The sequence below is a fragment of the Plasmopara halstedii genome, assembly GCF_900000015.1.
Source record: "Plasmopara halstedii genome assembly, contig: Scaffold_658, whole genome shotgun sequence".
NCBI classification, from domain to species: Eukaryota; Oomycota; class Peronosporomycetes; order Peronosporales; family Peronosporaceae; genus Plasmopara; species Plasmopara halstedii.
Window position 1 is genome coordinate 1,566,655 of NW_020187575.1, and position 23,951 is coordinate 1,590,605.

At 45.9% G+C, this 23,951-nt stretch overlaps 8 protein-coding genes across 8 annotated transcripts; 5 read left to right on the top strand and 3 right to left on the bottom strand.

Annotated features, from left to right (window-relative positions):
- Nucleotides 1-1,694: 1,694 nt before the first annotated feature.
- On the top strand, nucleotides 1,695-3,134 carry PHALS_13478 (uncharacterized protein; the record flags this gene model as incomplete). Its single annotated transcript, XM_024729245.1, has 1 exon — nucleotides 1,695-3,134. The coding sequence occupies one exon, from the start codon at nucleotides 1,695-1,697 to the stop codon at nucleotides 3,132-3,134; it is 1,440 nt and encodes a 479-aa protein (XP_024579642.1).
- A 1,619-nt stretch (nucleotides 3,135-4,753) lies between these two features.
- On the bottom strand, nucleotides 4,754-6,000 carry PHALS_14697 (uncharacterized protein). Its single transcript, XM_036407569.1, has one exon. It carries the CDS (start codon nucleotides 5,026-5,028, stop codon nucleotides 4,813-4,815), a length of 216 nt encoding a protein of 71 aa, XP_036263261.1. The 5' UTR covers nucleotides 5,029-6,000; the 3' UTR covers nucleotides 4,754-4,812.
- Nucleotides 6,001-6,185: 185 nt separating this feature from the next.
- On the top strand, nucleotides 6,186-7,675 carry PHALS_13479 (uncharacterized protein; the record flags this gene model as incomplete). The annotated part of the gene is made up of 6 exons (XM_024729249.1): nucleotides 6,186-6,384; nucleotides 6,451-6,996; nucleotides 7,051-7,061; nucleotides 7,129-7,182; nucleotides 7,255-7,579; nucleotides 7,641-7,675. The coding sequence occupies 6 exons, from the start codon at nucleotides 6,186-6,188 to the stop codon at nucleotides 7,673-7,675; spliced, it is 1,170 nt and encodes a 389-aa protein (XP_024579644.1).
- Nucleotides 7,676-16,523: 8,848 nt separating this feature from the next.
- PHALS_13480 (uncharacterized protein) lies at nucleotides 16,524-16,810 on the top strand (the record flags this gene model as incomplete). The annotated part of the gene is made up of 2 exons (XM_024729250.1): nucleotides 16,524-16,530; nucleotides 16,593-16,810. 2 exons carry the CDS (start codon nucleotides 16,524-16,526, stop codon nucleotides 16,808-16,810), a joined length of 225 nt encoding a protein of 74 aa, XP_024579645.1.
- A 2,544-nt stretch (nucleotides 16,811-19,354) lies between these two features.
- PHALS_13481 (mitochondrial ribosomal protein l27) lies at nucleotides 19,355-19,679 on the top strand (the record flags this gene model as incomplete). The annotated part of the gene is made up of 2 exons (XM_024729251.1): nucleotides 19,355-19,570; nucleotides 19,632-19,679. 2 exons carry the CDS (start codon nucleotides 19,355-19,357, stop codon nucleotides 19,677-19,679), a joined length of 264 nt encoding a protein of 87 aa, XP_024579646.1.
- A 75-nt stretch (nucleotides 19,680-19,754) lies between these two features.
- On the bottom strand, nucleotides 19,755-21,644 carry PHALS_13482 (guanylate-binding n-terminal domain containing protein; the record flags this gene model as incomplete). Its single annotated transcript, XM_024729252.1, has 1 exon — nucleotides 19,755-21,644. One exon carries the CDS (start codon nucleotides 21,642-21,644, stop codon nucleotides 19,755-19,757), a length of 1,890 nt encoding a protein of 629 aa, XP_024579647.1.
- A 256-nt stretch (nucleotides 21,645-21,900) lies between these two features.
- PHALS_13483 (Uncharacterized conserved protein) lies at nucleotides 21,901-23,065 on the top strand (the record flags this gene model as incomplete). The annotated part of the gene is made up of 2 exons (XM_024729253.1): nucleotides 21,901-22,890; nucleotides 22,949-23,065. The coding sequence occupies 2 exons, from the start codon at nucleotides 21,901-21,903 to the stop codon at nucleotides 23,063-23,065; spliced, it is 1,107 nt and encodes a 368-aa protein (XP_024579648.1).
- A 54-nt stretch (nucleotides 23,066-23,119) lies between these two features.
- On the bottom strand, nucleotides 23,120-23,689 carry PHALS_13484 (conserved hypothetical protein; the record flags this gene model as incomplete). Its single annotated transcript, XM_024729254.1, has 1 exon — nucleotides 23,120-23,689. The coding sequence occupies one exon, from the start codon at nucleotides 23,687-23,689 to the stop codon at nucleotides 23,120-23,122; it is 570 nt and encodes a 189-aa protein (XP_024579649.1).
- Between the last annotated feature and the right edge of the window lie 262 nt (nucleotides 23,690-23,951).

Here is a 23,951-nt window from a genome sequence, read left to right on the forward strand (position 1 = left end):
GCGAGACTTGGTAACTTCAGTGTCGTTGACACAGGGCTCATTGAGCACGGAAGTCGTTTTGTTCCAACGAATCAAATCGCATTGTCTAGCGGAAACGCAAGCCTTGTTGAGGCAATAATCGATTGAAACTGTAAATGTTCTCAGTCTTAATGGGGGAAAGTGTAAAGGGGTTACACGTACCCTGGTAACAGGAGTTTGTGTCACACGAGATGGGCATAATGTGACTGCACGCAAATAAGAATACGGTACGTGGCTGGGTAGCCAGTAGTTATGCATGTGTTTAGATTTTACTCTATATAATTAGGGAAGTCTATACACTTAAAATTAGGCGGCTTTGCCGCAGATAATAAATAAAGTCAGTTTTGAATTTCAACAGAAGAATTTATTAGCCTTGGGTAAGGCAATAATTTTTCTTGGAGTGAGCGGATTGCGAAGCGCAAAGCTACGGTAGCCCCGCTGCAGTACGTGCAACCCCATTACACTTGCGCAAGAGCTCGTTCGACCATGTGGGCATGCAAAGTTTAGGACTCTCAATGTAGATTACACTCGACTATCGGGTGCAGCGGTGCAAGAAAACTTTATAGCGCAATGGTTGCTCTTTGAGTTGATCGTACATTATCTTATAAAAAGGAAATTAAAAAGATCTGCCAGATAAACAGAAAAATGAAAACAATATCGGAGATATTTAGAATTAAAAAAGTATACTGAGTGTATACTACTTCAAGTATAGTGTATTTAAAATATACACATGTATACGTCTCGTGATCAAATGAAGATGAAAAATGTCCACCAATTAGGCTTTTACACGGAGGGTGGGGACAGACATGCTATGGAGCCCTAAACCGCGGAGCACATCAGTCAAACCTCATTAAATTTCACCGGTGGGATTTGAATTGATTGACAGCGACGATCACCCGATTGCCCTATTCCTTTAAGCAAATATGGTACATACACCTACTAGGCAACTGCTCGGCTCAAAAAAAAATTCTAGATGCAGTGTTTGCAAAAATGTGGGCCATCCAAGCCTGTGATGAGTGTAATTTTTATGGTTGTTTGGCAAACTATTTTCATGTTAGAGATTATTCTCTAGCTTTGCATGGTTCACTTCCACAAGATATAACAATGTTTTCATTTGTCACTTTCTCTATATGCGCACTGGATGGTATTCTTGAACTGTTGTTGACATCTTGTGTACATTTTTGTGATGTCGACAAACAGTATATACAGTATGTGTATGTATACATAACTATAATTGAATTAGTATACACTTGGTATATTTTTTTATGGTATATTGGTTTTATTTTTCTGTTTATCTGGTGGATTTTTTTATTTTCCCTTTAAGAAAATGTGTATAACAAGTTCAGCACATTGCGCATTAATACAAAAATGATTATCGAGTTCTTACCTTGTAAATCACCCACAAAACCACATTCACTAAAATACTGAAATGTTGTATTGTTGTGATACAAAATAACGACATCAATAACCAGCGATGTCAAAGGCTCGTAACGCTCCTCATCCTCCCCACTCCCAGTTCCGCGATGTCGTGTATAATAGTGTCAGTTTTTTTCATAACTTTGGCTTCATATACGAGCGCAATGGACCACGTTAAACAGAGTTGGAATCAACTCAAAAGTACGGTTACTTCAGTATGGCCAACCTTGCATTTTCACTTCACTATTACGGGAGATACCATGAAAGTATTCGGGCAGTCTACATTTGACATGTTTGCCGACCCCACAGTACTTGACAATGAAAAGGACGTTCTCTATGATGTATTCACCACTTTTACAAATGCTGGTATCGATTACAATTACAAGTTTATAAATGGCAGTGTGATCATTGAGAGTACACCCGCTAATTCGGAAAGTCTAAATAAACGCTTTTCACCATGCTTGGACACTGAACTCAATAAGATTCCGGACATCAACTCGATCGTGGCTGCAATAAATGTAGCCAAACGATCAAATGCAAATTCTTGCATAGCCGGTATTTCTTACAAGGCTGAGAAGAAAGGCGAAACTTACACAGTTTGTGCTTTACCAACGGGGTTCATGATTCACGGGGTCAATATGGACGTCTTGGTCGAGTACATCTGGAATCGTACTAAAATTCAGCCTCCGACACTTGACTCTTCGGTGCACAAGTGCTCGTCTGTGGCTTCTTATATAAGCACGACTGAAGTTGGGCGCGCTATGCTCACTGGACAATCGTATCTCACAAATACAACAAGAAAGCTCAGGGCTGAGGTCAGTTGGATCTTTGGATCGAAAGACCTGCCGACATGTTCGTGCAAGTCAACTCCACGCCCATGCATTTTTATACATGGGCTCGGCTGTTCTCCAGAATTGGCCGAAAATCAGGATGAGTTTCATAAATACTGGGGAGATTTGACGGGTCATACACCGTGTTGCTCGTCAATAAAATTTGCAAGACTAGATACGGTCAATTTCGCCTGGACTGACCAGACATTGCAACAGAAGTTGTGTGATCGTGTACTTGCGGTAAGTGACACTAGCACAGACTCTCGGATTACAGACACGATTATTGTGACGCATTCCATGGGTAATCTCATCCTTGCGGGAGCAATTGCAAATGGACGATGCAAGCTCGAAAGCAGCTCAACATGGGTAGGAATGTCAGGACCAATGAAGGGCAGCATGGCGTCCGATATCATCCAAGAATCGTGCGCTGGCAATTCAAACTTCGTTTATGATAAACTTGCAAAAATTATAGGAAAGTGTCCTCCTACTGAAGCTTTGAAATCGTTAGCGTATGAAGGCGGCAGCTTCTGTTCCGAAGAGCTTGATGCAGCGTACAAAGCAGCACAAAAAGTTTACCGAGAGCAAGTGTATGCACTCAGTTGTAGTGAAAATTATTTCGGGTTGTGGTCGAAATACCAAGCGCAATTTTGGATAGTTGCACAAATGATTCCACACAAGTCTAGTAAGAACGATGGGTTTGTTGAATTTCAGAGCTGCGCCGCCGAAATTCCGGACTCTAGGTTTGGCAGCTCGTATCTCGACCGATTTTATAGAAATTCTCTCAATCACTTTGACATGCGGTTTCTTGCGGGTGATTCCTCGCGATCGAAATCAAAGATGCCGCTGAAGTGGTTTGAATGTCTGTTGTAACCTTTACATCATATAAATACACTGCGCAGTTTTGTCTAGGCTGATAAATTATTCACAGGCCAAAAAAGTTATCACCGTCCTTGAAGGCCATAGGTTAAATTGTATTTACTGTCTTCAAGCTGTTCGAAGATGCTTGATGCATTCACCCTAAGAACGGAATTGAGTTGTTGCTGGCAAAGGAGCCGTCCGTTCGCTAAGAGATATGCAGTCTGGCAAATGGGTGGACCGAGCTCGTAATTATATTTTCCCATACAATCACAAAAGTTAGCATACTGTAATTTACGTTTATATAAAAGTCTATAACCAAAATTGTTATATCTGTTCTTAAGAGATGAAAAGTTTCTTGAACAGAATCACACTTGTTGATAGAACCTTATACTTAATCTCGCAAAGCCTGCAAAACGTTCCTTTTCTGCCGAGTGCACCGAAAAATAAGAGATTGAATGTTAGCAAGGGCTTCAAGACACCGAAAAGAGTTCGCAAGCGATGATGTACTCAGCAAGTCGCCCAGCAAGTCTGCGTTAAACCGCCAGTGCTGTTTGTAGCACCTCCAAAATTATAGTAATAATTGAAGCTTTCTTTAATGCTATGGACGAGTTTACTGCCAGCTACATCGATGCATTTGCGCTGTTTTTTTTTAAATGTCATCATCGTGATCTGCTAAGATTCCATTGTCAGAGTCTATTCGAAGAAAAAAATATATTGTTTGCTTCAATGTGAAATTGAGTTGATTGCTAGAATCTTGGCTGACTCACTGCAGTTATGAGCTTTGTACGATACTGTCTTCCTTGGTGTGATGTGATATGTTCCTGTCTGGTATTAGTGTGAAGAAATTGCTGACTTATATCCAAAGGAGGTGGGTGAGCTCAAAAACTTTGGCATAGAAGTATGACCGAGCAAGTTCAATACGCAAAGACCATGCAATCATGCAATGTTTAACGTATAGAGTACTTCTTTACCGAGGATAATTGATGCCGAGAGTGAGAGCACAAACATCGGGAAGGATATTCTATTTTTGACCGTGAAACTATATACTTTGACTCAAGTTCTCAAACCCGTTGTCAAAAGCTGAATATTAAATGCACATCTTGAAGCCAGGAATTATCAACACGTACATGGTTGCAGTAATATGCTACACAAGCCAGTGGTTCATGGACTATATAGCTCTGTATAAGCAGTAGATGGGCTTTTGAGCTTATGGTGTTAAGCCGACAAAGTTATGGAAGTGCTAAGAACAAACGTACAATAAGTACATTTGTTCTAATAAGTACACGACTTTTCCCAACAAACTCTGCAGTGCAAAATTATTTGATGCCTTTCTACCCTCAGAACGCTCCAGGTAAAAGTTTGAAGGTAGAGGCGGATTTTATGTATAATAAGCTCAAAAATCTCAGGGCAGAGTTGTTCGGGAATGCCGTTGCTGTTTTGGTGATTCAGTCTAAATGGTCAGCGCGTCTGTATTGTTTTCATATCCGGCTTTAGCTGTTTGTATCCGTTTGATGTTAATTCCTAATACATCTATGAGTCTCAAAAATCTTTTTTGGTGCACCGCATTGAAAAGACAGTAAAAAAATGCCATGGATTCTCGGATTGTCTTGTGGTCGAAGGAGAACATTCAGATATGATGGTATGCCACCTCATTTCTGGCTATGACTATACCTCTTATCATTCTTATCATTCAGACTACCACTGCGAAAGTAACATAATTTTCATACCCTATGGAGAATTCAGCGTAGACAATTTTGAGAATGGTCGCCCTTGATGTCATGCATTTACCTCTCCAGTCTATGTATTCAAATTTGCTGTCCGACTTGCTGCTCGAAGTCGAGACGTGAATTGAGTAAAGCTGACATTTGACGTCACAGCGTTGGGCGAAAAAGTTCAAAAATGCCATTTTCGATAACTGGGAATTGTCCAGGGTATCAGAACGAGTCACAGCCCGAACCAAGTAATGTGGAGAATTTAGCGATCTTAAGAAGCATTTCCTTAATTTGATTTAGCCAAAGTTTGTCATACGAATAAGCATATTGGCAGATTTGGAAAGGTTGTACGGCATTGGTGCCATCTCAATTACTGGGTTAAAATGACGTGAATCGAATTCTGCATCTTCCTGGTAAAGGCAAAGTCAACGACTGATGGAGAAGTGGCATGTAGCTGGAAGCTTGTGACAACAAAATGTTCCGCTTCACGAATTGAAGGTATTGGTAACCTGCTCTACAGGTTACCAGTACCTTTAAAGTGAGACAACTTAGACCAAGTATCGAATACCTCAAAAGGAATGAACAAAACAAACTTTGACGTCATGTTTGAGATGTGGCCCATTCTCGCGAGACCTGACAAGGTGCTAAATATGCGCCGCGTTTGCTGGACCGTCGTGACAATTGCAGGTTATAAAGTTTTGGCGAGCACATCAAGCCCTCAGCTAAGATAACCAGCAATAATGCTGAATATGAGCTAGACGTACAATTAATATCTCAGGACTACCGGGGGACGCTAGAAGAAAATATAAAGGCTAACCCATCGGGTTACGGAGTCACACTCGCACATTGTTTAGCCTTACAACTTCGCTCTTATAATCTCGGCCGTGTTTAGAGACGAGTCCTGGGCATTGCTGAGAGGCAGCTTCAGCCATTTAAAGTTGAAGTGTCTCAAGGATATTTCCTGTCCGGTATTAATAGCCTTAGCGAGTCTCAAACGTCTGCGATCAGTCGCGTTGTGTTGCGTCTCTAAAGCTATGTTTAGGTGGAGTTGCCATGCGGCTCGGGTAAAAAGCTCTTTTCCGCGATAATGACAGAAATTTATGTGATGATGATCTGCTGCTGGCCGCATTATAAATTATCTCACTGTGGTAGATGTATGAATCTAGTTATGCGTTTCATACAATGAATTATGATTATAACTTTTTCAGTCTGTTCTCACGCTTAAAAGTGTTTAAAGCATTGTGAGAAGTAGAAAATTGCTATGCCTTAGATTCTACCAAATTTGAGGAAAGACCTAAAAAAACTTTTAGAAAATCACGAAATAATTATTGCAGTAGACGCATTCAAAGTTATGTCGATCGCTGCGGCTGAAGAAGCACTTGATCCTCTCCCAACATCATCAATTGCAAGTGATGATGTATGGCAGCTCAAGTCCGACAGCTGTGCAGCTCTACGCGCTTTTGAAGCTCAACGAAGCACACAGATCGACAAATTTCAAGTCCGGGATCGCGCCTATTGGCGTCAATTTCACGACGAGATACGACATGGAGGCGAGGAAAACGCTCGATTGCTCAAATTCTTTTCCTTACGAATACAGGCTGATTTGGCATATGCAGATGCGCTCAAGCAGACGCGCACAATCTTTGAAGCCACAGGACCTGCAGAGATCAACGGAGTGAACGAAACCGACCAGATGAACATGCCGTCGTCGATATCTAAGGCACTACATGTGTTAGGCGAAGTTCAGACGCAGATGGCTGACAAAATTGTACAATTGACGACAGTTGTGAAGCGAGAAGTGATGACAAAGCCGCTTGAAGAGATGGCGACTACGTACAAGGAGCGCGTGGAGACAATGGTGACAGAAGGCAACAAGTTAGATGCAATGTTGTACCATTCACAAAAGAATGTTGTAGACGCATTCGAAAAGTACGAAGAAATATTTAATGAATCGGAGAGCAGGAGGGAGGGTACGAGCAGTGCAGATCCAGTGAGACGACAGGATTTGTGGTTGGCCGAAATGAATTATTGCATCCATGTTCAAAAGCAGCAGCAGTGTCGAGTGGAGTATGTAACGGGAATGGCAGCTCTATTTCAACAATATAAGGCGATGGAGCTATGGAGAGCATCTGTGATCCAGACAGCGTTGGATACATACATTCGTAAGCAGAAGCTGACATATGGCGAAATGGCAGGGATAATGACAGAACCTTTAGCTGCTGCACAGGTATGAAGCGGTACAAGTGGAGTAGTTGAATTTGGCATGTGGGTCTTACGTTGTTATGCGGACTTAGCGTATTGACCCCGAAAGAGACCTTGTGCAGAGTATACGGCGGATACCTAAGAACGTACGCAGGTTACTTAATACATTGTTATCGTGTTAACTCCTGTACTAACTAAGTGTCTCTTTGCGTCTGAAGTATACGGCCGCTTCGCTTTCTGCATCAGATAATACAGACGCGCGGCTTTTTTCAACACTTCGCTCTCCAATTTCAAGTCCACTTTTGGTACGTTGTGGATTTCTCAAGAATCAAGTGAGCGGATCACTGTTCGCGTCATGGAAAGATGTTTTATGTGCCATCACACACGATGGTTATTTGCATCTGCTCGACTTGAAAGAGAGCACGACGCGTTCCATAACGAAGTCAACAGAGGCGATGCTGGGGGCAATTGCAACAAATGATCAGACGGCAGACGTGTACTGTCAGTCAGTACGTCTGACGAACTGCCGTATAGAGATCCTGGGTAAGAGTACGACGCCCAACTTTGAAATTACGGAAGTGAGTCCTTTAACCGGAATTTTGAGCACTATGCTGCGCTTCGACGCTTTTCGGACGCTGACATTCCAATGCCCGAACCAAAGTGATCTCATTGATTGGGTGGTTGCTGCTAAGCGTTTTATCTCGGTGGGTTCATCCATGGTAAACAAGTGACTGACTGATGGGGTAAGGCGTTGTGTTTATAGTATGATGCACTCAGAAATTCGCTTATAAAAATGTGCGTTGTTGGTACAGGGTCTAAGTGTCTCTCGCTGAATCACGACTCCAATCCTTATGCTACAATGTATTATTTTCCTGTTAAATACTACGCGCTTTGCGAGCGATAGTAGTGATTACAGTCACTGTAAGCGAAAGGCTCGTGAAGTGAAACTGAGGATAAGTAAAGGCAAAAAATCGCTCTCAGCATGACCAGCCTTGCATTTTTATTTCAATATTTTTCAAGATACCATAAAAGTATTCGGTCAGACCAAATTTGACATGTTCGTCGAGCCCACAGTATAGATATTTATCAGAAATTGCCCGCCATGCCATGAAGGGCCCTTACACGCCTATCCATACCACCAGAGTGCAGATTAAGTATCCAAAAGTCGCAAAGTCGCAAAGTCGCACCGCGAATGATTCGATCCCTCAGGTCGCCACCATTAAGGAGAGCCGCCTGAACCAAGAGCAGCAGCAGTCGTTAACGAATGAGGAAATTACCTTTGATACTGAAATCTGTTAAAAGTGCTGAAGAGTATTTTGCTCAACTAGGGCCTCCTATGATTTTTGCTGGATATGCCAATTTTAGCTCTTAGCTACGAGCTTGGCTGCGGTGAAGCTCTACCTATCATTTATCTCAGCTGAGGTCGAGGCAGCGCCAGGACCAAAACGTTGGGTACTATCACCTGCGACAAATGCGGATCCGTTTGGTAGATGCAGATTGGAATCCCTCGCTGCAAAGGCGCGGCAAACCCGTCGGATTTCGTGGCACACGTCTTAGATTTGAAGACAGAGTTTTTTGTTTTCGCAGTGAAGATAAAAATCACCTGTCTTCGGGACATCTCGACAATTTTGGTCAAATCAAGTTCAATGTTGGTTCCTAAAGGATCAGTGAACTGGATGCCGAAGGATAAAAAGTCTTGCTGAGGTAGGTTGAGCACGACCTTTCATATCTCTCAGCCGAGAGCGAAAGGGGGTACCCGGGGTGAAAGTTTTTGGTACTGCCACAGATTTAACATCTGCAAGTAACACTGAGCCGCTTGGCAGCCAAGAGATTTCTCTTCCTTCCCAGCATAGCTGAGGTCCATAGTGTAATGTGGTTTCACGTACCCTCGAAGGGTGTGAGAACCACAAGACACAGATTTCACAAGGTGGTGTGACCACACTATGGTGTGGTTATACTTAAACTAGAAGTCAGTACGTGGCTGGACTACCAGTAGTTATACATATAATTCGGTCTTACTATTTAATTAGAAAAACCTATAGATTTAGATATAGGCGGCTTTGACGCTAATATAACCGAGAAATGCAGATTACATATTTAATGGAAGAGCTTATAGACTTGAATTAGGGTTGTAATTACTCTTGGAGTAATTGGATTATGATCGGCGACACTCGTACTGTTGTTAGCATAGAACGCAGGTCACCGACCTTATTCAGGCTTCCTCGACGCGACAGAGCCACGGCAGCCCCGCTACACTTGGTAGCACTTGTAGTCAATCTACACCTGAGTCGTTATAACTGACACTCTGTTAGGATGGAGCTGTTCTCCTATTTGCCCCGAAGCATGGAGGACGGGCTTAAAGCTGATGTCTCTGCTTGGCCGTGAGTGCGTGCAACTCCTCGCTTCGCAAGGACCTGAAGCAATCGGTGCGCATCTAGAAGCGTTTTTAATTACGAAAAAGCGCTGCTAGAGCACCTGCAACAGAACATGTCTGCATCATTTGCGTTTCTGACGCCACCGTCGGTGTCGGATGATTTTTCCCGCCCTAACCCGCTCATTGTGAGCGTTAAGGTCTTTGAGGGGAGGATGGAGAGAATTTCCTGCTCTGAGTGAGAGAGGTCGAGATAGCCATCGCATCCGCCATACTCCAGACCGAGCAACAGCGCGTAGCGCTAGCCATCTCAAAGCTTGGTGATCGAGCGCGAGAATGGGCACTGACGTGCGGCCATTCGATCGAAGTTGCGTTTCCCTCCTGTGCGGAGCTGAAATTGCAGTTCTCACGAGTGTTCTCGCCGCCTAATCAGGCATATCGCGTACGATCGCGCTTCCTTGCCGCTCGACAGGGAAAGGAGGAATTGGTGAACTTTGTCCAAAAGTTAAGTACTCTCATAGCCGGTATGACAGCCGATCCTCTTCCGGAGGTGGTCAGAGTGACCGTCTTTGGAGGGCCTCCGCAGAATAGAAGTCTTCCGTGTGCATCCGTCTTCTTTTGAAGAAGCGATGAGTATGGCATTGAATGCCGGATTTGAGTTTGAGTCGGCACGACTTGGCTGGAATGCACACTCTTGCAGCACTTTGATCGGGCCTGAGCCAATGGATCTCAGCTCTGCTGAGGATGAGGAGGCAAAGCTCCAAGCTACCGAGCAGCGTTTGAACATTCGATAGTGTTTTGTACCCGTCACCTAGGCATTGGTTGTGCAGCGGGGTCGCATTGGTTGTGCAGCGGGGCTGTCGTAGCTCTTTTGCTTAGAGGAAGCTAAGCTAAGGTCGGTAACTTTCGTTCTGTACCTAGAACCAGTACGAGTGTGATGGATCGCAATCCGCTTACTCCAAGAGTAACAAAGACTTAAACTCAAGGCAAATACAACATTCCGCTCAAAATTGAAACTGTATTTCTTGCTTTTATTTGCGGCAACGTCGCCTACATCTGAATCAATAGGTTTTCCAAGTAAAACATTTAAACCTTATAAAATGTATAACTACTGGCTGTTCCAGCCACGTACTAACTTTTTGTTAAGCATAGCCACACCGCGATGCGGACAATTCCTGTGGTGCTCGCCTTTGGTAAAACCGCTGCAGATGACCAAGAACTCTTTAAGCAATGGGTGCGGCAGCACCGAAACTTCTCCTCGCTGCTCAAATTACGGTTGGCGACAGGGAGGTGGACGCGCGTGTGGAAGGCCATCTTCGGTTTGAATCTGCAAAACACAAGGCGCATTGCCGATTTCCACAGAATTGTCGCCCTGCGACGTAAGTGTTGTACCCTCACGCTCCCACGAACTCTGTGGTCTCTCACATGGGTGAGTCTGCGACCACAGTAGCTCAAGGCCATAGCTTGAGCTCAGCTCATGACCCTTCGGCTTGCCTGGCTATTGCTAAGAAGCGCGGGGCGTACAACGACGCGGAACGCCATGATCCCTCTATCCATAAGCGTTCACGACTTTTAAGCAGTCTTGCCGAAGTTGCACTTCCAACTTCCACGAATTCTCGAGTCGGGGTATCCCCGCTACTTCGCAAGATATTGGGTCGATCCCTGTCGACGACGTCTACCCACAAAACATTTCACGTGATAGTGGCCACCACCATTCTCGTCGAGAAGAGCGGCGGCGGACGATGACGACTGAGTCGATAGCCGTCCGGTGACTCACGATACTCTTCGAGCTCGTGATGACGAGGTCCGTCGCGATCGGAACTACGTTGGGCGCGTGCTACATTAGCTGCTGCCCATTTGGCAGGAGCTGATTATTTCTTGGCCGCTGGTGGTACCCTGGCCATGGCCTATGGTGTCGGTGGTATTCCAGATGGTAATTTTATTGTGGGACCTGGTAACAAGTGGGTGACAGGTCGCATACTGTTGCGCGGTAGGCCAAGAGAGCTTGGAGCACGTCATGCACCAGCTGCCTCACGTTGAGGACTATCGTTCTCTGTCGGAGCGGCTCCTAAAATGCGTCACTTTATGCGACGGTGGAGCGATTGGCGCCGCTGGAGATGGAGATCGTTGCACTCCGTGCTAAAATTCAATTGCTGGTCCAGCTTCTGGGTAATCGAGCGCCTGTGGGCGCCACTACGGCGCCAACGCTTCCGCGTTCACTTGCGCTGGATCCCGGTACGGCTTAAGCTAGCCCACAGAAAACACTCGGTGGGTGCGCATCCGTTTCGGAAGGTATAGCGTATACGCAAGGCCCCACTTGGCCTTGACCGTAAAAGGTCCGATAAACCGTGGACAGAGTTTTGTCTTTAACACAGCAGAAATTGATGTGGAGGAAGGGTTTTAGCGTTTGATAAAACAAGATCTCAGACCTCAATGTTTTACACATTTCTTCTGCTTCTTCCTTTTGCATATTCAATTTGGCTTTCGATCATCTCGCAAACGTACTCAGTCTGGTAGACTGGACGTCATCAACTTCCTTACAAACAATTAGAGGGCTAACATCAGTTAGCCGCTCGGCTATTCCTTCCCCACCAAGCCCTGAGCCATGAGATGGTGGCGTCAGCGGGACGCGATGATCAAGAAACCCGTTCCCGTAGAACGGCGTGTAGCCGGTAGACGAATGCACATTTAGAGCAAACTCCACTAGTGGCAGCATAGCACTCCAGCGCTTTGTGATCTCAATACAGACGATCCGAAGAACGTTTTCAACGACGCAATTCACGCGTTCAGTTTGACCATCGGTCTGTGAATTGTCCGCTGTTGACACAGTCAACTTAATGTCCAACACCCTGAATATTGTAGACCAAAACTTCCAAGTGAAGCGCGGGCTCTATCAGAGCCAATTGACTACGGGTGTCTATGTTGTCGAAAGGCACGATCCACAAAGAGTGTCGCTGTACCCACACCGTCGATTTGGTCCGGCCCTGCAGCAAGTATGTCATCTTGCTCAAACGAACCTAAGACTACCACACCCGTGTTGACTGCCGAACCCTCCGGCAGGCCAAACAAAAGTCCATACTCATGGACTGCTAGCACCCGAAGGTAACTGGCAACCAGACCAGCGGCGCCGCCGCATTTGAAGAGGATTTCTCCCCTTGACACGTCTCACACGTGCGCGCGTATGTGCTCGTCTACTTGTACAGCTTGGGCCACCAATAGTGGCAACTAACCGAGCTGTCTGTCTTCTCACGACCGAGTTGACCACTGAGTGGGGTGCCGTGGGCCTCATAGAGGATACGGTATTTCAAACCCTCATCGGAGGAACCACAACTCGTGGCGTATCGGTCGAATTGGTGCTATACTACAGCAGCCTGTTTTTAACGAACATCGGTGTAACCGTCCACGCAATTGCGCCTTCAAATTCTTGTCAGAGTTTTCAACCTCCTTGCTCTCGAGGGCCTGTAGCAGCGCTACACACATACTATCACCCGCGTATGCGGCGCGGATCAAATTCGTCGCTGACGACGTCACCGCCGTGACATGAGCAAGCTTATAATCTGGTCTGCGTGACAACGCATCAGCCAAAATAATTCTGCTTCTCGGCTTATACTTCACCTCGAAGTTATATTCTTCGTAGAAGGACAGCCGTCTGGCCATCCTCTGCGAGAGGTGAGGCGACTGTCTCGCAGTTCGTTGTTCTGTTTAGATAACGAAAAACGTGGAGCCGAGAAGGTGAAACCTGAACTTGACACGTGCATACTTCATCGCAAAGATTTCCTTGACGTGCACTGGGTAGTTCTTAAGCTGGAGAGTGTCGAACGCGATCATCTGATCTAGCCCCTCGGTGTCTGCTTGCAGCAGTGCACAGCCGATAGCAAAGTTCGAAGCGTCACAGAGACACTAAAAGGACGATAGAGGACCGGCAACGCCAGTATTGGTGCATGGAGGAGGCTGTCTTTGACCCTGTCAAAAGCCTCCCGATGCCCTGTGTACCAACACCATTCCGTATCCTTCCTAAGGAGATCCGACAATGGTCGTGCCATTTCCGCATACTTCACGCTATACTTGTGCAAATAGTAGGCGAGGCCAAGCCAAGCAAGTGCTTTTAGTGTTTTGAAGCCGGCCAGTCCACAATGGCCTTGACCTTAGCGGGATCCCCTGGAAGGCCCCGCTTACCGATGAAGCACCTCGGCGCCGAAGATACATTCGAATAGGGAGACTTGCTCTCACGCACCAATCCAGCGTCGTGCTTAGCACGGAAAAAGACGTCAATAATGTCGCACTGCTCCTTGGGCAGACCCGTTGGCATGATACGCAGTATTTGTTACCAGAACCAGGTGATCTCATGACGCACACCTCGGCCCGGAGTTAGGACCGACGGCATTTCTTCGGAGACGACGTCTTGGAATTCTTCACCAAGCAACAGTACGGTTCCGAGGGATCCTTCAGGATCGACGGTCCACTTCGTGCGTTCAGCACCCTCTTGATGTCCTCCAGGACAGCTTCACCCAGAAGCGACGACGAGTGATGACCATCGGTTAAATCGTCCGCCTTCAAGGCACCACCAAACACTTCGAAGGACATCTCGTTCAGCTCGAAAAAAGCATCTACTGCGGGAATAGCCTCGAGAGTGACGTCGCCGTGTTCCTCTCTCGTCATACCGATGACAAGGGTGAATAGCTGTGCGCGATCGTCTACGATAGACGCACCCTGGGTCGGGGTGGACGCCTGGCGTCTTGCAGATATTATACGGCACTACCCTCTCTTCTCTGTAGAGGTGTTTTTGTCTCATTGAGACCAGTGGGAACACGCACTCGGCGTCGTCCAGTGTTCCCACTCCCTGCCCCATGGGAGCCTTGATGTTATTAACAACATACGACAAGGAGCTGCAACTTCTGCAGTCTTCGTCCAGTGGATAACGTGCCACTCCACGCGCATATGAAGGGCCTTGCCCCATATGCCGCGGACCTCATCCGACCATGCCACTCGTAGAATGCAGCAACTGTCATGAAACCTGAGCAGTGCTTAGTGGATTACGTGCCACTCAACACGCAACCCCGGGGCCTCGCCCTCGATGCCTCAGACCTCGTCCGACCATGCTTGCAGCAACTGCTCTGGGGCTTTAGCAGTGCTCATTGGGTTATGTGCCGCTTCACGTTCAGCCCTCGAGCCATGCTCAAAACTCTTGTCCGATACACCTTCGGTGTTCGACAGCTTGGATATTTCGATAATCAGCACATTAAACGTCCCGGTCCAGTGCTCAGCACTACTGCTTCCTAGCAGAGGTGTGTTTATGACTCACCAAAGTTCTACCAGGAGATGTGCGTGTAACGCCCAAGGTCTTCGACCTCCAAACAATCCATGGCTCATGGTGTTCCGACCATGCCATACCAAGGATGAGGGCATACCTTGAATCCAAATCTAAGGCCAAACAGCGTTTCACGCTATCGAAGTCAAGGTATTTGACACTGAGGTCCACAAAAACCTTTGGCATCGTGGCACATGCCCCCGTCACTAAGCGAGCAGTGACGATGCCACTCAACTGTTCCATCTGCGTCTCAGCATACAGCTGACTTCGGCTTGCATACAGGTTCCGTGTTCAAGAGCACGGAGCCCTTCAGGACTGGACCCTAATACCCTCAACCTCCTTGAGGTTCAACAGAACTCACTTCTTCACCAGTAGGGCGCTCCGCACCAACTGGGTTCTGTCGTTTCCCCGCGACAAACTAGAAGACTGGTAAGAAGCGGGGCGTCGGTTCGATGAACCTTGACGCGCCGATGAGAAACAACGCCAGCAGAAAACATCTTCCTCGAGGCCGCAAAAGGCTCAGCCCTGTAGGGTCAGGATAGTGACATTTGTTCACTACCTTGGAACAATTATGATGTTGGCCAGACTCTCAACGAAGCAACAAACTGTCACGCTGGTGGTCTTCAAGCTAGGAATTCGTGTGTGAGCGTGGGCACTATGTACAATACTTATGTAAAGATGAATTCCCATCAATAAAAAATTATAGCGACATTTGTCGCGGGTGTTCGTACCGCTGACCAGGCGTAAGAGGTCCTTTCACAGCTTTTGTTCATTCTTCCGCGGGGACAGAAAATTATAAACCATGTCCAAGGGTTGAGAATTGTAGCGCCGCAATAAAGACATGCCATCTTCCAGAGGCATTCACCGTCTCTTTTATAATGGAGGGACTTCGGACATGTGTGGCTTGCAGCAAGAGCATCTACTTTCACTTTTGAAGGAAAAGGATGTTAATTTTTTGGAGAGGAATAGATGTTCCGTAGAAATAAAATTTATCACTTTATGTGACAATTAAGGTAAACAACTGCTCTATAGTCAGCCAGGTTGTGGGTCATTTAAAGTAAAAATTGATTTACTGTAAGGAACTAGAAGGATGCGTTATGAAGTCTGTCAACATGTCTGGACGTCAGAGACATCCATAATATTTTAGGGACTGGAAAGACAACGCGGGCAATGGATACATTTTAATAGCTTAATTTTTGAGTATTTCGATCAGCGCCTAGATCCTTTCTGTAAGCAATACTTGTGAAATAGGGATAGCTTACTGCGCTGGAGAAATAATCAAACAATGACAATGAAATGAAAATAGCAGCGTGGTTATAAGCTGTTTAAATCCTACACGAATGTCAAGGCGACTTTTATTTGATCAGTTGGCAGGACTGTCGCTGAAGAAAATGATAAGGAACATACTGAGATCCTACAAATCCTGTCAGACGCACAGCACGAAGTTCGTGTAGAAACGCATGGCGCACTCAGCGAGCATTTTTGCTCTTTGTATTGTTCTCTCACGTAGCCTGTGATCTGTTGCGCCATTTTCCTAATCGACGCATTAATTATTAGGTTAATCAGGAGCATCACAATGAAGTACTGCAAATTGGAGAAGCCTTTTCGAGATAAGTAACATATTTCCCTTCGCTTTCTTTTCTCCAGTTTGAAGCCTTCACTTTTTAGGATTAAAGCGCTTCAAAAGTCCGCATTTCTAACTCGAAGTAACTGATGTTCTAACGCGTTTGCTTGATTAAACATTGTAAAGTTGAGCAGGACACGCTTTATGATATGTAGGTTCTAAAGAGGTGAGCAGGACACGCTTTATGATATGTAGGTTCTTTCGAGGTGAATGAAATAATTGTCACGACTAATAACTGGTTGACGTTGTCTAGCGCTGGATCACAAACAAGGTGTTGGCGAAAATTTACGGATTCCGCGAATGTGTGCGACAACTCATACAGTTTGCAGGAAATTTGGTAAGACAAGAGAAGCTAGCTTCATAGTTGAGAGGGCGGTGCGAGAGAATCGCTCCGTACCGCTGATGCAAGAGACGGTAGCAACACTAAAATGCAAGGAGACATATTTTAGACTCTTTGACAAAATACAGTAAACAAGTGGTACATGCTTGAAACAAATGTCAAAACGATGAGCTTCTAGCAAAAAATCAATAAAATCTGCACAGAAGGCAGTACTAATAAATTGCGGAGCTCTATCACTCAAAATTTGCCTGAGGGAGATATCCTTGCTCTGTTTTTATGCCAAGTTGGTCAACCAGAGTGTAAATTGGTTGTGATGATTATTGTCAGCAAGCAAGAATTACTTAAGCTTAATACAAATTGCATCTATCAGAAGCTAGCAACAGATAAAATATAAATATCTTGGCTCTCAAATGTGTATTCATCAAGCACTCTTGCGTCTTGTAGTTTAATATGCTTGAGATATGCAGTCTGCTTACTACATGACGACACCATCGGTGCACGGACACTGCTCGTGCTTTTATAACGAGGTGTACAGAATGTAATAAAAAAACGGTGCTTTAAGGTAAAAAGTGAATTACCTGGTAGAGTATGAAGTGAATTATTGAAAAAAGATATGCAATTTTTACGTGAGTGGTTATGAAGCCATGGCCAACTCAATCACTCGTAAAACTTAAGCCATTTCTTCAAGTAAGTGTCAAGAGTTTACCTCCGCCCGTTGGTTGCGCAGCTAGAGGGTGGTTAATTATGAAAGGCTGATCCGGTATCCCAGCAAATACGATCTTATGAGTCTAAGGGTGGAGTGGCTTTTGACACCAGTTTTCGCAACGAAGAATATCGAAATCTTTGGCAACTTAAATTCCGCCTGCAGCATCTCTCTCGCATGAGCCATGACCACAGCGATGTTGTGCCTACAATGGCCATGCAAAAATGCGTAGATCGCGAGGTGCTGATACACGACTAGAGATTCGCGATGGGGAAAAGCCCGTTCAGCTTCTTCCTCATCGGCATCATCGCCCTCTGTAGCACGGTCGGCGGGATGGTGTCCACAGGGGCTCCACAGAAGTTGTCGATGTAGGTGTCAGCTTCCGGCGGGTCGGCGAGGTCTGGATGGCAAATGAGAGCGCTGAGCTCGGGGATTATATCAAATACAAAATAGCCGTTAGATGACTTGAGCAGAGCAGACATGGGTGCAGACACGATACCAAGAGTTTTGCAAGGAGTTCTCACTGATTCCCCACGCATCTGTGGAAAACTTGATCGCTGTCAGAACGTCCATGAGCGAGATGTTGCCGTCGGCCTTGAGCTAGTCAATCGCCCAATGTACTAGAAGCTTCTTGTACTTACACTTGAAGCTCTTGATGATGCCAGCGCCGAGTGGCTACAAGAAAGATGTCGTGTTGAGCGGGAGAAAGCACACACGGAAGTTGGCGAGCTCGATGCTATCGTGGAACGATGCGTAGTCCACCAACAGCAGCTCTTTTCGGCTGTGCTTCTTGAGTTTGAAGCGAAGCAGCCACTCCAAGAAGACAACACTCGTCATCCAAGACTTATCGTTCGCGTAGATCTGGATGCCAAGGCGCTCTCTGTTCACTCATTGAAAAAAACGAGGGTTCTTGCTGCTTTATATAACGACGGTTCCATCTTCATAGCACCTGTCATCTTGAAGCACAGACCGACAGTAATACGCGCCTTGTCCTTCTTGGTCCCACGGATCTTGCTAGTTGCGAAAGACCGACTGGGCAGCATGCGAAAGAATAAATTGAAATTGAAGACATCCTGCGGTTCACACTTTTCGATCAGACCATGTAATTCGTGGCACTTGATGTCGACAGTGGTGAGATTCATTGACATTGATTTGCCTCGTGCTGTGCGCAAACGAGTACTGTAGCGCTGCTTTAACTGCTGTACCCACGAGTTCACTATATCTAGCGGATAGGGAAGCTCATTTGCCTTCACTCCGAGAACAAAATCGTCTAGAGATGCGGAGTCTTGGTGCAGCTGTACAAACTCCAGCAAGAGCAGCTTCATGTCTGGGAATTGGGGTGGCGCTGGCGGATCGCGTCTCGCGTTAATGTTTTATGGGACTAGAGGCGCTGAGACGACGCGGATAACCGTCGAACGACTAATGGACTTGACGAATCGGATAGTACCCACGAAGTGAGATCCAAGTGACGGAAATGAGAGTGCACATTTGCGTAGGGAACCAGCTCGTGCTTCTGGTTGTAGGTCAAGCTTGTGCGCGCCCTGACTGACTTGCACTTTTGACACATGCTTTTGGAACTCCGTTTTGGGACACTCATACATTGCTATTAAGGTCGTATGCTCGCATATCGTCCAGCCGTTCTGATTTATCTGGATTTTGTATGATGCATTTTTTGCTATGGGTGTCTTGGTTTTTGTATATAATTTGCTCTTATGTGATGGGCCCTTCCAACCTTAGCAGACTGTATTTAACCCCTCATGGCACACAGAGCTTAGAGACAAAGTGTTGTCAACTTGGAAAGCAAGCAATACTTCTTGAGTAAACTTATTGCTTGGTACGAGAAAAATGGCTAGGCTCAACGAAAATCTGATGGAGGATCGCAACACAAATTGTAATGTGTTTTACATATACCACATCGTAAATGGTGTGGAATACATAGAAGCTATTTAACTCATTATAGTTTTAGAAAGCAATGGGCCTGCTGGATGGACTTGTTTTGGGCTTTACCCGCAAGAGCAAGTTTGGGCGATCCCACTCCTTACGGCCACTTACCAGTAAGCGCGCTAACCGCCGATTCTACAAGGGTAATGGCTGTCGCAACGAAGGTACGCACGCCAAGCGTGGTCGCTACGTCGTGGACAAGAATAAGCAGCTCCAGCTCGAGGTACCCGATCTCACTGGATTCAAGGTAGATTTCATAAATTCTTAGCTGTAAGTTCTGCCACTGACTCATGTTTTTTTCATTGCAGCTCAAGGCGTACGTGTCACCGCTAACTCCTAATCGTCGCCCGCAATAGAGCTCGATTCTTACTGCTTTGCAACGAACGAGACGTTTAATATTCAATTTGGGTACTGTAGAAGGCGTCATTCAACTATGAAATTGTGCAAGCGCAAGCGTGACCTTTACGCAGCTGCTGACATTCCTCGCTCAGCAAATTGAGCTCCATCTCCTGACGTTCCTTTTCCTGCACCACGCGCTCATATGCTGCCTTCATGCGCTCGAGCTCGCTGTCATTCTCTCGATTTTTGACTTCGCTCGATCGTTTTGTGTTGGCAGAATCATGCACAGTCTGTACATGCTGCTCTGAATCGACCTCATCGTGAACAATGCTTTCCAAATTTGCAACGCGTTCGCGCTGTGCCTCGGCCTCAGCTTCAAAAAACGCTCTCTCGGATAAGATTTGTGACGATTGAACTTGCATCTGCTCGATTTGATCCATGTAGATCTGTTCTCGGCCACCAACGTTACCAAGCTCCTCCTTCACTTTAGATACATCGCCTTGTAGTTTCCTAATTTTCTTTTCGTAGCTTTCTTCCTGCCGACTTAAGAGGATTCGCATGGCCTCAGCATACTTAGATTCGGAAAAAGTGAGCAAGCATTCGAGTTTTGCGCTACCACGAGCTTTTTTCAAATACAGGTCACGAAAAGCTTGCCAATTAAGCGAAAATCGCAGCATTTCATCCGATTCGTCATTGGCTGCAGCCAGCTTGGGCTGAATTTCCTCCGCATACAGAATATGTAACAAGCGATCGCACATTTCCTTGCTCCGCTCTGCATTATTGCGTGCGCAATCATCTTTTTCGTTCTCCATGCGGTTCCTTAATTCAGCCTCAAGACTTGATGCACTATCACCAATAGCTGCCGCACGGTACTGAGCTATTGCTCGCTTTTCAGCGTCTTTTATCGCTTCAATCAGATCTTTATCGTCGAGTGGTAACTCCAAAGCAGCCAGACTCAATTTAAACGTATCAGCTGCTGTAGTTAACGCTTTACGGCACTCGCTTGCAGTTACACCTTCCCAGGCGGACGTAATGACGGGGACACCCCCGCTGTTGATAGCAGCCACATAGGCTTTAAGCAAACCAGCAAACATTCTGCCATTAAGAGGCTTGCCCTGCAGCATTTTGGGCTTCAAACTATTGCCGTAAACAATCTGCTTTACATCACGAAGCTGCTGCTGAAATTCTGGTCGCAAGTCTTCGATCGGCAGTGCATCAACCTGTTGCAATTTCGATTCGTCATGCACTGGACGCACTAGGGTAACGCAGTCACGGTCACGGAAGAAGTCCTTCATCATGGTTCGGATACGATTACGCTCCATATTACCCGGAGTTCGAGGTTGATCAGCAAGTGCTCGCTCCAGATAGTCACTACTGGTTATTGAATCCCCATCTTCGTCGACGAGATCTAATGTAAAGTCTCTAACGACCCAAAGGAAGGACGGAAAGAAGCTGTGAAATTGCATGATGTCGTCTTCATTATCGGTCTCTCCTTTCTCGGTCGTGGCGTTGACTTTAATGTTTTTAGCTAGTTGTGCGATGAAACTGAGTCCACTGATAGCTTTTTCATCCACGCTTCCATGGCTATTGTAAATAAGTCTAGAGCACAACAATGTGGCCAAGGAGAAGATACGCGCGTCGTATTGCTGCGAAGCCTCAAGGCCACCCATTCCTTCTGTATCAAGCATAAGCACCCAGACGTCTTTACCATCAGCCATCGTATGTCGCTGTGGCTGACCCCAGAGCCATATCCCGCGCGTGCAGCGCTCAATAGTGGGACCCACGCGAAAACCGCTCTGTCTGTCCAGCAGCCAATTTAACATTGAGCTCTTTCCTGTGCGGTAGAGGCCAGCCATGGCAATCACAGCCACGTGCCCTTCGATACAATTCAGCAGCTCAACAGCTGCATCATTAACCTTGAACTTGTTTTCTTCTTCATCAAATGTGATGAGCGGCACAGGTTTCTCAGCGAACGTCGACATGGCTACACTGTAATCAGGATTTTTTTCGTAAATGACTTTACTTTTAATTGACTTTGATTGGCTGGCTATAGATTTATGTTTATTTCACGTTCATCAACACTCCGCGCTCAGGATGCTACTGTTGCGGCGTGTTGCTGTTCGTTGTGGTGCCTGCAAAGACATAAGCAGCATGGCATCATCTCCAAACTCTTTTTCTTTCACGATGTTTCACCCGCAGAGATTTGACTGGTATTTACAGCGAAAATATTTCAAATCTATGCAAGAGGTGGTTGTGGAAAAGCCACACCTGCCGCCGCTACCAACCGCCGACGAGGTGGATGCAACCATTGCGGCTGCTGAAGAACAAGCGCAAGCTCGGCTTGTAGCCAATCAAGTCCAGCACATGCCGATCCGAGCTGTTCACGTTGCGCGCAAAATGGATATTGCCAGACTTTTCCAGAAGCTATACACAGACCGATTTAAAGTCACTCATTATTTGCACAAGGACTCAATCGTTTTGAGACTTAGTGGTAACAAAAGAAGTGATCATGCAGGACTTGTCACAGGTGTGGCTCCTTCTTTTGCGAACAGTGTAAACAATAGCAGCAATATAGATACTATATCAAAGCTAAATGTCGGAGCGGGAGGCAAGACTGTCACATCACGACGGGCTACCGACAAATGGGTCGTGTATTTTGACTATGGCGCAGTAGTGTTTTTTAATTGCGAACAGGTTTTGGTGAATACGTTGATCAAGCACGCTACACGTTTTTGTAGTGATGTGTTTGAGATGCGAGGTCACGAGGAAGAGATGTTGCTTGTTGGTGACCCTGCGCAGCAAAAGTGGAGCACTTTGGTTGAAAACAACGTACTAGTGCGCAAAATTGACCACATAAATGTTCACGTGATTGCTGGTGTTTTGTCACAAACGGTAGCTCTTGAGTTTTACGAGCGTCAGTGCGAGACGATATTAAGAGAGTTCGAGAAGCTCAACACAGACGTTGAGAAAAATGGCCCTCGCGGTGCATTATTTGGTCGAGAGAATGAGCAAACAAAAAGGTTGTTTAAAATCGTAGCGTCCAACAACACTTTACTTATTGATCTCGTGAGCAAATTGCGTGTGATCGATCGTAAGCGTCCAGGCGATCCAGCATGGAGTCAGACAAGGTATCATAACATGTGGGAGTCGTTACTCGAGGAATTTGAGCTTAATGAGCGTTTTCAAAATTTAAACTTTAAGCTGGAATTAATTCAGCACAACACCAAGGTAAGTGGATTTGAACAGATGTTATACAACAACAAACTGACAGCTGTGGATGATATAGTTTTTTTTGGAGGTGCTGGACTCTCACAAAGGCGAGCGACTTGAGTGGTATATTATCATCCTTATTTCTGTCGAGTTAGGTATTGGTGTCTACGAACTGCTTCTGAAGCTAGCTTAACGACAATCATATTCGTTAAAATTCGACCGAAGTTCAGCCACACCTTCGTAATGTCTATTTTCTAGTCCATTGGGCATGTTCATGAGGAGCCTTGCGATCTGTAAACTGTGACGCCGGCTGACGTCCTCCACTGTTCAAGTGTTTCCAGTAATTATTAAAAGTAACGAGGTCTTCGGGTCCCATGTCGACCGTCTTTGTGCGCAGCATTGCAGCGAGAAGCAATCGCAATTTCTCCACTTGGTCTGTCGACAACGTTTGTGAGTCCTGCTTTTTGCTGCTCTTGCTGCTAGATAATTTCATTTGTGTCACATCATCCAGATAAAGATCCTTAGCACTTAACACTATTACACGCATGGAGTGGTAGACGTGAAACGCAGTCCAAAAGAGATGAGACCAGGCGCCACCAACAGTTTGACATGGACTAAAATGTTTGAATTCGTATCGGAATGCCACGAGGTGCAAACGCACTTTGACTGGCAGATTTTGCAGCAAAGGGACGAATCTCAGCACAGCCTTGCCATTGCTTCTTGCTCCTTCAGGAAGTACAACCACGGGCCCAGAGGCACGACGCACAACGTCTGCAATCTTCCTTGTAGCTTTTACCCGCTCATCACTTACAGGCATAGCAAGAGACCTGTACAGTGCCTCGAGCAAACCGCAAACGTGCACCAGTCCCCCGCTATCGTGTTCATTATTCGTGGCAAATACAAAGACCGGAGAAAAGCGCTTAGAAAGGTACAGAATTTCTAAGAAGCTCGTATGGTTGCAAACTAGCACATCACCAGGAGCAACACGAGTTGAGCCACTGGAGCTCCTTGATTTAGCCGTCACTAGGCCAAGGCGGCGCGTATTAGCGCTTTCTTCCGATGCAAACACTCCAAATAGA